Source organism: Geotrypetes seraphini, chromosome 13 (assembly GCF_902459505.1).
Source record: "Geotrypetes seraphini chromosome 13, aGeoSer1.1, whole genome shotgun sequence".
Classification (NCBI taxonomy): Eukaryota; Metazoa; Chordata; class Amphibia; order Gymnophiona; family Dermophiidae; genus Geotrypetes; species Geotrypetes seraphini.
The window spans coordinates 75,978,514-75,994,426 of record NC_047096.1 but is presented as its reverse complement, the minus strand read 5'-3'; the positions used below and the strand labels follow the sequence as shown (position 1 = coordinate 75,994,426).

The following is a 15,913-nucleotide window of genomic DNA, read 5'->3' as shown; positions in this document are numbered from 1 at the left end:
CACTTCACCCAATGTAAACTTAAATGATTCATTGTATATTTTTTAAGAAAATTGACTCACAAATTTATGTGAGTAATTAAATATAAGGTGCTAAGCAAACTCATGACAATCTGCAACCAAACAGTTCATTCTTAATGGAAGCATTGTTTCAACAGAGGCGTTGTGATTTTTGAAACAAGTCAGCAATTGGGTATATCTCGACCTTATAACTTGGAGGACTATTATGGGTGCATCCTTACATCAGAAACTGTTGCACCACCAAAGAGAACTACAGTGTTCCCCCACAAATTCACGATTCGCGGACTCAGTTATTTGCGGTATTTTCTGACTGCCTCTTCCGGTCAGAAAATACATGAAATGAGTCTGCGAATCAGCCTTCTGCACAGCTGATTCGTCCTCCTCTCCCCCCCCCCCCCCCCCCCGGTCAGCCAATCAGCCTTCTGCATAGCTAATTCCTCCTCCTCTCTCCCCCCCTTCCCGGTCAGCCAATCAGCGTTCTGCACAGCCGATTCCTTCTCTCCACCCCGGTCAGCCAATCCTCTCCCCCAGGTCAGCCTTCTGCACAGCCGATTCCTCCTCATCTCTTCCCCCCCCCCCCCCCCCCGGAGCATACCAGATTTGATTTACTGCACCTGCCGGCGTCCCAGCTGCCCTCTCATGGTTTTTCAAAATACACGGATGTTTCTAGAACGAAATCAATGAATGAATTTAGGGGGAGTACTGTACTGCTTTTGATCGATGAATCGTTGTTTTGAGTACCCTTCTTGTAAAGAGCAGCTTACTTATTATGTTTTACGTTTTAAATGTATTTTATACCCTATTCTTTGTAAAATGCATGGTATATATAGTATTTTGGTATAACAATTTTCAAGCACAGCTCTATGAATATCTTCATCCTCAAGGGAACATGCTCTGCATGGCCATGGATAAGCGAAAATGGGTTATTTTGCGTGAATAAACTAATCCATGAATACAGGACACCAGGATAGTGAGAATTCCACTGTATATTTAAAGTTTTCAGGTCTCCATTGCTACCGTTCAATAAAATTGCTTCCTTGGACCATAGTTTGTACTATTTAGTCTTTTTTCTGGTCTGCTCACTTTTAAAATGTTTTAAATATCAGGATCCCAATGGTTAGACCAAGGTTTCCCAAGTCAGTCCCCTTGCCAGTCAGGTTTTCAGGATATCCACAGTGAATATGCATGAAAGAAATGTGCATATAATAGAGGCAGTATCTGCAAATAGCATAACATCATTCTTTATTTATATACCGTGCCAATGCCTTTCGGTTCAAGGCGGTGTACAAAAGAATATAAGGGGAAATTAATAACATAGAAATTGGTTAAACCATGTGGAAGTACGGCACGTAGAACAGCCCTAACTGTCCCAGATAGGGATCACAATCTTTGCTAAGGTACCTGGAAAGTAATGATGAGAAATATGTATAATATTAAGATCAAATTGAGAAAGAGAGTTAGAACGTAAAAGAATGAAATAAAAATAAAACTGTTCTCATTAATCTGTCAAATCAATCGCATTTTAGTGTGGGCCATAAATACAATTGTAAATATGAAATATAAAATAAAATAAATAATAACAAAAACAAATGTAAGAAGAAGAAAAGAAATAAAACAGGTGGAAAAAATAAATACCTGAGAGGAAAGAGGGATAATAGATTAACACAGAGGAAAGTAATGCAAAACTTCAACATAAATTAACAAATATATTATATAAACTCAAAAATAAAATATAGTTTAGACAAGGAGCAAAAGTAAAGACTTAGGGCTCCTTTTACTAAGGTGCGCTAGCGTTTTTTCGCACGCAGGAAATTACCGCGTGCTACGCTTCTAGAACTAACCCCAGCTCAATGCTGGCGTTAAGGTGTAGCGCGCGCTATTCCACGTGTTAAATCCCTAATGCGGCTTAGTAAAAGGAGCCCTTAGTTTAGTCCAGAAGAGAGACAATCATCCAATCTCCGAAGACGGGAGATCAGGCCAGCCAAAGATGATCTCCTGATGCCAAGCCATAGACTCCAGTGAACCGTCTTCGCTCCCACCGGACAGAATGGCGCACATCGGACTCCATGGGCTCAAGTTGACATAAGAGGGCGTCGTGTCAAAATTGCTGTCGCCGATGGAAGAACAGCCGCTCCAACAGAGCAGATTAGCTGGGGTGTCTGCCACCTCATTTAAGGCTCCATCCGGCGGTTCTTCACCACCGGGCAGGGAGTGAATCCAGCGGCCATCATCCCGATCCCTGTCAAACCACACCATCATGCAGAGATAGAGAGAATCTGAGCACAGCAGGAGAGGAAAGCTGAAAGGTCTCTCCGATCGCTGCAGAGTCCTCCAACCCAGAGGGCTGGATCTGCGGCAGAATGCCTACTCCCTCTATGGCAGGTAAAGTGTCATCAAGGGCTGCCTCCTCCGTCGTCGCACATCCTCTACATCTTTCACAATGCACCGCGCTCACCCTGGCAAACAGCACGAAGAGAATATCGATCTCCCTGCTTTCCATCGCCATGGCACACCACCAAACACCAGAAGACGGATGAGAAAAATCACCCAACAAAAGTAGGTAGAATGCCGATAAAGCCGTTAGGCCTTAGAACGAAGGGTTACACCCGGTGGAATAAGAAAAATTAAAACACTGTTACGGCTAAAAAGAAAAAAAATACAAATCGTACTAGAAATAAAAGGAAAAGTTAAGGATTAAAAGTTAGTAAAATTTGGGTTTATTATGGTTATATTCTTTAAAGGACTGGTGGGTGGGTGGGAGGGGTTATAATTTTTACATTAATGGATTATATGTATAAGAATGTCAAGAGTTGTATATCTTATTAGTAATGTAATGTTATAATATTAATCACTTGTTTGTCAGTTTTAAAATGAATAAAGAATTATCAAAAAAAAAAAGTTAGTAAAAGATCTCTGCCTTGACTCCAGCCCCAAATTGCTTAGTACATGCCAGATAGTGCTGGAGCTTTTGCCCTTATGAGTTGCATTTATCCAGGTAGAAACAGCTCCTTCTGCATAAGTACCATTGAATATCAGTCCATTAGATCCTAGGCGTATGCCAGATTTGCGTTTGCTTTAATCTGCTTATCTTTATCATGTCTATCGTCATTTTCTGAGGATGAATGTTTGATTCCCTCTTTTTTTTTTTTTTTGTATCTATAAAATAAAATTCTCTGGAAAAAAAAAAAAAGACATCATTCTGATGTCACAGTAGAATGGGGGAAGGGGGGCAAGTTGAATTGTGATAATGAGTATACAAGGTGCCCACAAAAACACTCCTTGATTTTAAATGGTTACAAAATCAAAAAAACTTATTGGAATATGTTTACAACATAAGAATTGCCGCTGCAGGGTCAGACCAATGGTCCATCGTGCCCAGCAGTCCGCTCACGCAGCAGCCCCCAGGTCAAAGACCAGAGCCCAGCCCTACCTGCATACGTTCTAGTTCAGCAGGAACTTGTCTAACTTTGTCTTGAATCCCTGGAGGGTGTTTTCCCCTATAACAGCCTCCGGAAGAGCGCTCCAGATTTCTACCACTCTCTGGGTGAAGAAGAACTTCCTTACGTTTGTATGGAATCTATCCCCTTTTAACTTTAGAGAGTGCCCTCTCATTCTCTCTACCTTGGAGAGGTGAACAATCTGTCTTTATCTACTAAGTCTATTCCCTTCATTATCTTGAATGTTTCGATCATGTCCCCTCTCAGTCTCCTCTTTTCAAGGGAGAAGAAGCCCAGTTTCTCTAACCTCTCACCCTCCAGCCCCTTAACCATTTTAGTCGCTCTTTGGACCCTTTCGAGTAGTACCGTGTCCTTCTTCATGTACGGCGACCAGTGCTGGACGCAGTATTCCAGGTGACAGCAAATACAAGTCCCAAAAAGCATGGTTAGCAAGATCTTACACAATCTCTTGTACTTTCACTCTTATAAGCTGCAATTGGTACAGAAGGTACAACCTCCAGACAATGCAACGTGACAAAATGGCCACATGTTCAAGTGGCTCCCGAGATCACCGGACATTACTGTTTGTGACTTTTTTCTTTGGGGGTACGTGAAAGACAGAGTGTACGTACCTATGGATTATCTGCAGGAACGCATCACTGAAGCTATAAATGTGATCACGCCGGATATGCTTCGGAGAGTCTGGTCTGAGCTCGATTATCACATTGATGTTTGCCGAGTAACAGGTGGGGCGCACGTCGAATGTATGTAATCATCAGATACCATATGAAATTATGAGTTGACGAAACTGTAGCCTCAAAGGTGAAAGAATATTCCAATAAATGTTGGTTTTATAACCATTTAAAATCAAGGAGTGTTTTTGTGGGCACCCTGTACATGCACTGTACAGTGTTCTCCCGGTGGTTCGCGGTCCCGGTCATTCGCGGTATTTTCTGACCACAAACTGCCAACAAGGAGAGGGCAGCCGGAGCGCCGCGAGTGCAGGAAATCACTCGCGGTATGCTCCGGCCGCCTCTTCCTGCACTAAGTTGGGCCTTAGCCAATCAGGAGCTGTGTGTCAAAGCAGCTCCTAATTGGATAAGGCCCGACTTAGTGCAGGAAGAGACAGTCGGAGCGTACCGTGAGTGATTTCCTGCACTCATGGCGTTCTGGCTGCTGCCCTCTCCCGCCGCCTTCTTAAGGCTCCCCCATGAAAAACCGTATTCGCGAGGGTTCCTGGAACAGAACCCTTGCGAATCTCGGGGGAGTACTGTATTTGTATCCTGTGACTCTGGATCAACCTGACTACTTGTTTAAATCATTAAAACCTTCAAAATGTTACATTTTTTTATAGTCATGATATGGCCTTACTCATATCTTTAAGAGTAGGTAACTCTAGTTGGACTCGTTCTCTGGAAAAGCCTATGAGGCATGTTTCTATGAGGCATTTTAGCTAAACTAAAGTACCGTTTTTGCCTTGGCATCTGCAGCACCACAAGAAGTATCAGCACGAACAACAGAAAACCTTCACATGCTCTGAGCCCAGCTGTGGGAAATCCTTCAACTTCAAAAAGCACCTGAAGGAGCATGAGAAGCGTCATAGCGGTAAGATACTGTGACTACAGTTACCGGTATGTTCTTTGATGGGTTGAAACAATAACGATGGGGAAGTAAAGAACATTGTTAAAAGAGGCAGAGATTTCCTATTGACCATACTAGGAGAGCTGCCCCTCTGTGGCAGTGATAAAGTTGCTCATACTGATTTCGAGGTTGAAATTCTAATACCAGTCAAAGAAGGCTCGCAATCCCACAGCATAATTTAGAGCAGTGGTTCCCAACCCTGTCCTGGAGGACCACCAGGCCAATCGGGTTTTCAGGCTAGCCCTAATGAATATGCATGAAGCAAATTTGCATGCCTATCACTTCCATCATATGCAAATCTCTCTCATGCATATTCATTAGGGCTAGCCTGAAAACCCGATTGGCCTGGTGGTCCTCCAGGACAGGGTTGGGCATCACTGATGTAGAGAGCAGTTTACTATATCCTAGCTCAGGGGTAGGCCATTCCAGTCCTCAAGAGCCAGAGCCAGGTCAGGTTTTCAGGATATCCACAATGAATATGTATGAGATGGATTTGCATGCTCTGCCTCCTTGAGAGACATCCTAAAGCCCATTTTACTGTAATTCTTCACCATATTCTCAACCAACTTTATGTAGTTGTGATTGCCCAGGAAACCTCGAACCACTGCAACAAAGATGTTCCAAGCCATTTTCTCCTTCCTAATTAGCTTCTTGGGAAGTTCCTTGCACTCCAGGATCATCTTTATCTGTGGTCCGACAAAGACACCAGCTTTGACATTTGCCTCAGACATATTTGGGAAGATGTCTTGAAGGTACATGAAGGCTCCCAACTCCTTATCTAGAGCTCTGACAAATCGTTTCATAAGGCCCAGTTTGATGTGGAGTGGTGGCATCAGCACCTTCCACAGGTCCACCAGTGGCACACATAACAAAGTGCATATGCCAGATGTTTGTGCCTTAGTAAAAGGGCCCCTAAGTTTACTCAGCTTGGAATCAATCTGGAATATTCTGAAAAAAAAAAAAAAAAAGGAAATATCAATGTCCTGGTCACAAAAGAAAAATTTGAGGGAAATGATAGCTATTTTCGGAATACTTTTGTGACATAGGCAATTTAAAAGGAACACTTATTATCCAGGAACAAAAAATTAAATAAATATAGTGTAATACAATTTAGAGCGATTGACATCTTTTACAGTTTTTGCTTCTGAGAGTTCTGGGAAATGAATGTCCAGTATTAGACATTAAACATTTATTTTAAACCCTGGTAGCAGTGTTTAAAAAATCCACATATTTTCAGCCCTGCTATCCAGACAGACGGTGCTGCTGAATATATTTGGATTGCATCTCTCACATTCATTATACAGGCAGTGGCAACAGCCACTCGTATCCACATAACTGAGCAGTGTTAATTTAAACCAGTGGTCTCAAACTCAAACCCTTTGCAGGGCCACATTTTGGATCTGTAGGTACTTGGAGGGTCTCAGAAAAAAAATAGTTAATATCTTATTAAAGAAATGACAATTTTGCATGAGGTAAAACTCTTTATAGTTTATAAATCTTTCTTTTTGGCTAAGTCTTAATAATAATATTGACATTTATAGCTAAAGAGACACGTGATCAAGAAACTTGTTTTACGTTTGTGATTATGATAAATAGTACCTGGCGGGCTGCAAGTTTGAGACCACTGATTTAAATAGATAGTGGCTGAGTGTTATCGGAAAGACTTGCCTTAACTCCTACAGGTCACTTCATCCAAATAGTGCCAGGGTGGTCAGGGAAGGTTTTCAGCACCACTTTCCATATAGTACTGCTGAAAGTTCACAGAGAGAGGACTTATCCCTATAGCAGACCCCGTTGTACAAATAAGTCTTTTTTTATATATATATATCTGGCCTAATATTTTTTATTTTTCTTATATAACCTTTTTTGTGTTGCCGGCTAATAACTGTTCAAATGAAATTATATATTCAGCAGATGGAGATAGAAAATACTAAACTGAGATGCACCTTATAAGCCTTCCAGGCCCGGCCTCTCTTTAGTATTTCCTTTCTTCTCATTGCCCCAGTTCCCTGTGCCGGCTCTGTGCTGCTGGTTGTCGGATAACTTGAAAGTTCCTTAAAGTCTCCTCTTTGCCCTGCGAGTCTCCCCTCCACTCTGTTGAATTGTTATATTCAGAAAGCACATATGACAGGAAAGCAACTTTATTTTCTCATCCCTTTACTCCCTACAGATAAGCGTGATTTCATTTGTGAGTTCTGTGCCCGAGCCTTCCGCACCAGCAGTAACTTAATTATCCACAGGCGAATTCACACAGGAGAGAAACCCCTACAGTAAGTATTTCGTTCATTATATTGTTTCCAAAAGTGGCCAATACAGGTGACAAGTATCTGGTGGAATCCCAAATAGTAGCACAATTGCAATAATGTAATAACAAAAAAAGTATTTTACTTAAAAAAAAAAAAATCTGAGCATTTCATTTATTGAGTCAGTATTCAAAGATTTTAGGAAACAATTTTCAGATATTTTTTTTTATTATAACCTCTCAGCTTCTTGTGAACCTGTAACAATTGTTAGCAGGCCTATAACCTATAGCAGTAAATCATTTCTCCTGACAACTGCCTCAGCTATCTGGATATAATAACGAGGGTTCTCTGGTTTTCACTTTACTTTGCAGTTCAACATTTTTAGTTGCAGACTGAAAACAAGCCCCTACAGGAAAATGTGTGAAACTCTCTCACAAAAGTCTGGATTAAAGCAACAGAAAGTTATATCTACAGTAATTCTAAAGTAACAAGATAACGGTTCATAGGCAACGGAGCGAAAGACAAAAGCGCGCACCGCCCTAAATTACAGTTTTTAGGGGCTTTGATGAGGGGTTTTGTTGGGGAACCCCCCCCCAGTTTACTTAATAGACATCGCGCCGGCGTTATGGGGGGGTTTGGGGGGTTGTAACCCTCCACATTTTACTGTAAACTGAACTTTTTCCCTAAAAACAGGGAAAAAGTGAAGTTTTCAGTAAAATGTGGGGGGTTAGAACCCCCCACAATGCAGCGCGATGTCTATTAAGTAAAGTGGGGGGTTTCCCCCCATACCTCTCCCCCCCCCCCCGTCGGAGCGCTAAAAACAGTAATTTAGAGTGGCATGGCCTTTGTCCCGGCGCGCTTTTGACCTGACACCCAAGATAATATATACCTTACACCTGCCTCTTTCAGACCTAAAGAAAATTTCAATTATTCAAATGATGCTGTTTGATTTTTTTTTAAATGCTAACCACAGTGTTCATATATATTCAGAGCTGACTGGCACAAGCTCTATGGATGGCAACAATATTCAGCTACTGTCTGGGATATGAATAGGTGTGTGGTTCAAGTATGGCAGCTTTTTTGCTGTCCTAAATTAAAATGCACAGCTATCTAGCAGATATCATCACTACTACTACGACTTACATAGCGCTGAAAGGCGTATGCAGCACCGTACATTTTGACATTTACAGACAGTCCCTGCTCAGAAGAGCTTACAATCTATATCACCAACTATCTGTGGAGTTTGGCATAATACCTGCACTCCGCCCTGGCACTATCCAGAGAGTTTGAGGGTGATTTGTAATAATTTTTGAATAGCACGATCTGGATAGGTCCACTGAACATTTATAGGGCCTTTCCCTGGATAGTGGTTTCCAGTATCTGCATATGTGCTTTTGAATATCGGTCCAAGTGTTTTTTGTTTTTTTGACTAGGTTCAATTTAGTCCATCTGTACTATACTTCAGAGAATTTGTTCTAGTTTATTCTTCTCTCGGTTTCATCATTCAATGTGATTTTTGTTTTCCAGTACGCATTCTTTTATAAATGTCATGGAGTGTATGAAATATGTGTATTTAATCTCCCTCGCTCTTTGCTTCAGGTGTGAGATATGTGGTTTCACGTGTCGTCAGAAGGCTTCTTTAAATTGGCACATGAAGAAACATGACGTTGACTCCCTCTACCAGTTCTCCTGCGATATATGCGGCAAGAAGTTTGAGAAGAAAGACAATGTTTTAGCCCATAGAACCAAGAAACACGCCAGGAGTGCTGGGGACACGGCTCTGTCCCAAGACAGTCGCGAGGCACCGCCACCTATGGAAACCACAACAGTAGCGATTGCATCTGAAGCAAGGACTTCACAGCAGATGTAGAAGTTGGGTTGAATTTGGGAATAAAAAAATGCCGAACTTTGTCACGTTCAGAGGGGAGAGAATACGGCCCAAGTACAGCAGTTAACGACATACCCCTTTATCAGGAGCTTTTTCATCCCATATACTGTTTATGTTGATAAAATATTTGATATACTCCCTTTCTGTGGCTCAGCCAAAGCCAGTAAGTCATCATTATGTTTTACAAACTTTTCTGTTTCCGACACAGGAATGGAGATGTTTCAGAGCCAGGTAATGGATGTGTTCTATCTCTGAATGAGAAGAAATACTTGGGAAGACTCCGGTTAATGGGTTGCATGTGTCATAAGGACCATCTTAGGACAGAAAGTACCATTGTATGGAATTGACCATACAGTGATAACATAAGAATTGCCGCTGCTGGGTCAGACCAGTGGTCCATTGTGCCCAGAAGTCCGCTCACGTGGCGGCCCTCTGGTCAAAAACCAGTGCCCTAACTGAGACTAACCCTACCTGTGTAACACTGAAGATTCCATCCCCCCCCCAAACTCTGATCTACAGCCTCGGCACCCTGAGGTTGTGGGTTCAAATCCCGCACTGCTCCTTGTGACCCTGGGCAAGTCACTTAATCCCCATTATCCCAGGTACATTAGTTAGAGTGGGAGCCCACAGGGACAGTTAGGGAATGATTGAGTACCTGAATAATTAGTAATCCGCATAGAATTGTAAGATATGCGGAATATAAAAACAGCATACATTTTCCCTCTGATCTGGTGAGATATCAATTAATGCTGCTGGGTTTATTCTTTCCTGAATAATGCCGATGGCCTCGCTCTCTCCAGTAGCTGGCCAGATGCTAAATAATGCTAAGGGTCCAGTTCTTCCGGAGCTGGTACGGTTCTGATAAAGATGACGGTCCAGCTGTCCCCCAAGGCTGATATCAACACTGAGGATCCCACGCTATTAAGAACAAACTTTTGTTACATGAAAAGAATGTAGAACTGCATTCAAAGGAACCTTCATTTCAGATTTGAGGCTCATTTGTAATAAACTGTGTTTTTCAGTAGACTCGGTTATCAAATTTATTTTATAAATGTTCTGATAGCAACACAGAGGAAGAGAAGCTTTTCTAGATATTGGCCAGATATAGGTTTTGAGCAACAAAATGCAAAAACAACTTGTAAGTCGCCTGTTGAAATAGCAGATCTTTTACCGATGGAATTAATTTTTGTGCGTATTTCAGTAAGTTAAAAAAAACTCAGAAATGTGATAATGCTTGTGTGGAGACAGCTATGTAAATTATCCTCTTTTTCTAATTTTTAATTGAAATTTTAAAGAATTAGACCAGCAATCATGTTAGACTCAGTGAGATAACACAGAAAAACAATCAGATTATTGAACAAGATTCATAAAAAAAAAAAAAATCTTCATAATGATGGCAGATAAAGGCCACATGTCCCATCCGCAGCATCCACTATCATCTCTCCCTATGAGATCCTGCATGCTTGTTCTATGCTTTCTTGAATTCAGACACAGTTTTTGTCTCCACCGCCTCTACCAAGAGTCTATTCAATGCATCTACCACCCTTTTATGTAAAAAAGTATTTTTTTTAGGTTACTCCTGAGCCGATCACCTCTTAACTTCATCCTATGCCCTCTCATTCCAGAGTTTCCTTTCAAATGAAAGACTTGACTCATGCGCATTTACATTACGTAGGTATTTAAACGTCTCTATCATATCTCCCCTCTCTCGTGTTTCTTCCAGAGTGAGATCTTTAAGTCTGTCCCCATACACCTTATGATGAAGACCAAACACCATTTTAGTAGTCTTCCTCTGGACCGACTCCATCCTTTTTATATCTTTTTGAAGGTGTGGCCTCCAGAATTGTACACAATATTCTAAATGAGGTCTCACCAGAGTCTTATACAGGGGCATCAATATCTCCTTTTTCCTACTGGCCATACCTCTCCTTATGCAACCTAGCATCCTTCTAGCTTTCGTCGTCACCTTTTCAACCTGTTTGGCCACCTTAAGATCATCACATACAATCACATCCAAGTCACAATCTTCTGTCGTGCACATAAGTTCTTCACCCCCTAAACTGTACCTTTCCTTCAGGTTGTTGCAGCCCAAATGCATGACCTTGCATTTCTTAACATTAAATTTTAGCTGCCAAATTTCAGACCATTTTTCATCTTCACTAGGTATTTCTTCGTGTTATTCACACCATCCGGGGTTTCTACTCTATTGCAGATACACAAAGGTATCATACACAAAGAGGCAAATATCGTTTATAAAAATGTTAAAAAGTACAGGCCCAAGAACAGAACTTTGAGGCACACCACTGGTAACATCCCTTCCCTCAGAGCGATCTCCATTGACCACTATCCTCTGTCGTCTTCCACTTAACCAGTTCCTGGCTCAGCCCGTCACTTTGGGGCCCATCCCAAGAGCACTGTTTATTTATTAGATGTCTGTGTGAAACACTGTCAAAGGCTTTGCTAAAATCTAAATGTACCACATCGAGCACACTCCCTCTACCCAATTCTCTAGTCACCCACTCAAAGAAATTTATCAGATTTGTCTGACAAGATCTACCTTTAGTGACTCCATGTTGCCTCTAGTAAGTAATCCATCAGATTCCAGAAACAACAATTCTCTGTTCTAAAAGCGTTTCCATTAATTTGTTTACCACTGACATCAGACTTACTGGCAGATTCCCTAAGTCTTCCTTCCACTTTTGTGTAGAGGGACTACATTCGCCCTTCTCCAGTCTAGTAATTAATTGTATGTTTTGGTATTCTTGGTATAGCGCTTCAATTAGGGTTTCCACGTACTCTTTCTTACAATCGCTATATAACACATATGCATGCCTAAGGTATTCTGCATCCCTTGCAGTTTTCAAAATGAGGTCGAGACCAGAGGAGACAGATTGGCATTGGAAATGCAGAGCAATCATGGCCATCACAGGTTGTCCACTCCAGAGCTGAATGGTTTCCAGAAGTAACTGTGTCTATGATGAGCTTCAAGAGCCAGGCAAAGAGGAGGATTTGCCAGGAAGAGGAAAACCCAAGGGTACAACTCCATTCCAATACTGTTGATACCAACTCTGAGGAGCCCTTTCCGGAAATGGCTATTATTTCAAGTGGTACAGAGGCTCTGAAAAGAAATAAAAACCCACAGTGAAGATTCCCTGGTCCGTTGTACTTAACCACTACTTGAATAAAACAATCGGCTCTATTCAGGATGAAGCAGGAATTCAGTAGATCCTGCAGACTTTCATAACACTGATGGAGCATTTTCTGTAGTGGCTATTTCCACATGAGTCTTTGCTTCCTTCGTTTCCCTGTGTACTTGTCCTCCTTTTTTCTGTCCATCTTCTGCCACTCTTAAGGCTGCCTAGAACAGGATAAGAGATGAGAGGTTTGTTTTCCAGACTTTACTCAGACAAGATTTTTGCATTTGTGCTTCATAAGTAAGAAATCACCAAGACCAGATGGCATTTACTCAAGATTTCTAAAAGAACTTAATTCTGAAACTACAGACCTACTTCTATAAAATAAGCTGAACACAACACAAATCGGGAATGCGTTAGCACATTTTCCTTAAATGTGAGCAACAGAACCACGTCAAGGTCCATTCCCATGTCTGTCGGCATTCATACACATTCATACCTGGAGGCACCTATTCTCCTTCCTCTGCCTTACTTGGCTAGAAGAAAAAACAGTGGCACTGAAAGTGCCTTCTATACTGAGACACCACTGTGGGAGAAGCAGGTGTCTTCACTCTTTTACACACACTTGCACACTCACATGCACACACTTTCATACTCAGTCATACAAACAGGCATACTCTAGAGGTGTATTGAGGCCAGCAGGGCCGAAATACAGCTCCAGGTTTATAAAATATGATAAAAGCAAAATAAAGGTGATTTTTCAAAGTAGTGCTCAATGAACATGGATGCTAAAGCTCAAGCTGTATTTTCCCTACTCACGAGATCATGAAGCAATGGGCCAGAAATTGCCTGATGATGTCACAAGCAGGGAAAACACAGCCTGAGCTTTACCATCAATCTTCAATATGCAGCCACTGGAAGGCCAAAAAAGAATATTTGCAACCTTTGGAAAGAACATGGATGCTAAAGCTCTTTTTCAAAATTATTTATTTGAAAATATTGTACAAGTAATACACTTGTTCCATGGAAAGCGAAAAGAAATAAATCACAGGAAAACATACGAATCAAAAAACATCAATTGTTTCTTCTTAGACCCCATAACTTAGGGCTCCTTGTACAAAGGTGCACTAGTGTTTTTAGCGTGTGCAAAACCGCGCGATAGATGAAATTCCTAACGCAATCTCTATGGAGGCGTTAGCGTCTAGCGCACACACTACTCCGCGTGATAATGTCCTAGCACACCTTAGTAAAAGGAGCCCATAGTTAAGGGGGAGCAGCCATAAGAACCACTTGGAACCTAATTTATCTAATAAACATAATATTTGTAGATAAGCTGGTCTGGAACGTAAAAGATATATTTCACTCCAGCATATCTAGTGAAACATTTGCACGGGTATGCAAGCAGGAATGTGGCACCGAAATCCTTGGTCTCTTGCCTCATGGCCAGAAAGAGTTTCTTCGTTCCTGCGTCTCCTTATTGACATCAGGGTATATCCAAACCCGTTGCCCCAAAAAAGGGGTCTGAGCATTTTGAAAGTAAAATTTCATCACAGCATTTAAGTTCTGTTGAAAAACAAAAGAAATAAGCAAAGTAGCTCTCTTCTCAATAATACACACTGTTTCCTCAAGTAGAGCTGATACATTCTCCAAGTCCATAGAAACTTGTTTCTGAGATTCTTGATTTGCTACTCCTGATTCACCCCCTGATTTTTTAACAGCAGTAGATTTTATTTATCGGAGGAATAAGTTCACAGGCGAATTTCAGGACTTGTATCAAATATTTCCAAAACAATTCCACAGAATAAATATCCGATGATCTTGGAAAGTTCAAAATGCTTAAGTTAAGTCTTCTATTAAAATTTTCCAACTGTTCTATTTTTCTATGAACAGACACTTTATCCTTAATTATTTTCAGTTACTGATTTTAAAGTAATAATTTCTTGATTAACCATTGCAAACTTTACTTCATTATCTCACCTAATTTCTTCAATAGTTTTTGCAAGTCTACTTTTCCTACCAGAGTGGAGGTTTCTTCAACAGATTTCGGTACCGTTCCATCCAGTCTTTGGAGAATTCTCCAGACATCCGTCAGGATTACCTCCGAGAGGGTTTGCGGCCAAGTCCTGAGCCGCCGACACCAACAAGTCCTGCATCCTGGATTGTAGAGGATTTCTGGGCGAACTCAAGAGTAGTTTGGTGCAAAGGTGTTAAGTCCAACGGCGAGGATCCGATTCGAACTGCACCTTTGCATTTGGAATGTGGAATCTTAGAAAAAAAAAACCCAAGCAGCGTTCTTGGTTCCAGCATAGCCAGTCAAGCCGACATTTTGCCCACTGAGGCTAAAGTTCAAGCTGCATTTTCCCTGCTCACGAGATCATGAAGCAATGGGCCAGAAATTGCCTGATGATGTCACAAGAAGGAAAACCACTACCTGAACTTTGTCATTCATCTTCAATAAGCAGCTACTGGAAGGGTAAAAAAAAAAATATTTGCACCCTTGGCTCCTTTGGAAATAACATGGATGCTGAAGCTCAAGCTGTATTTTCCCTGCTCATGAAATCATGAAGCAATGGGCCAGAAATTGCCTGATGATGTCACAAGAAGAAAAACCACAACCTGAACTTTGCCATTCATCTTCAATAGGCAGCCACTGGAAGGGTAAAAGAAAATATCTGTACCTTTGGTTCCTTTGGATAGAACATGGATGCTGAAGCTCAAGCTGTATTTTCCCTGCTCATGAGATCATGAAACAATGGGCCAGAAATTGCCTGATGATGTCACAAAAAGGAAAACCACAACCTGAACTTTGCCATTCATCTTCAATAAGCAGCCACTGGAAAGATAAAAATAAAAAATATTTGCACCCTTGGCTCCTTTGGAAAGAACACGGATGCTAAAGCTCAAGATGTATTTTCCCTGCTCATGAGATCATGAAGCAATAGGTCAGAAATTGCCTGATGATGTCACAAGCAGGGAAGACACAACCTGAATTTTCCCATCCATCTTCTATAAGCAACCACTGGAAGGGTAAAAACAAAACAAGATATTTGCACCCTTGGCTCCTTTGGAAAGAACATGGAGACTAAAGCTCAAGTTGTATTTTCCCTGCTCATGAGATCATGTAGCAATGGGCCAGAAATTGCCTGATGATGTCACAAGAAGGAAAACCACAACCTGAACTTTGCCATTCATCTTCAATAGGCAGCCACTGGAAGGGTGAAAGCAAATATCTGTACCTTTGGTTCCTTTGGATAGAACATGGATGCTGAAGCTCAAGTTGAAATTTCCCTGCTCATGAGATCATGAAGCAATGGGCCAGAAATTGCCTGATGATGTCACAAGAAGGAAAACCACTACCTGAACTTTGCCATTCATCTTCAATAAGCAGCTACTGGAAGTGTAAAAAAAAAATATTTGCACCCTGGCTCCTTTGGAAAGAGCATGGATGCTAAAGCAGAAGCTGTATTTTCGCTGCTCATGAGATCATGAAGCAATAGGCCAGAAATTGCATGATGATGTCACAAGAAGGAACACCACAACCTGAACTTTGCC

The 15,913-nt window shown here is 41.4% G+C and overlaps 1 protein-coding gene across 5 annotated transcripts in view; it reads left to right on the top strand.

The window, feature by feature from the left end:
- LOC117347231 (E3 ubiquitin-protein ligase ZFP91-like) overlaps positions 1–9,708 on the top strand; it is a 32,784-nt gene extending 23,076 nt beyond the window's left edge. For all 5 annotated transcript variants that reach the window (XM_033917866.1, XM_033917865.1, XM_033917864.1 and 2 more), the window contains exons 8-10: positions 4,946–5,060; positions 7,267–7,366; positions 8,939–9,708. In XM_033917866.1, the coding sequence (XP_033773757.1) occupies positions 4,946–5,060; positions 7,267–7,366; positions 8,939–9,209 (486 nt within the window). In that variant the 3' untranslated portion in view covers positions 9,210–9,708. The remainder of the gene's footprint in view (positions 1–4,945; positions 5,061–7,266; positions 7,367–8,938) is intronic.
- The last annotated feature ends 6,205 nt before the right edge of the window (positions 9,709–15,913 follow it).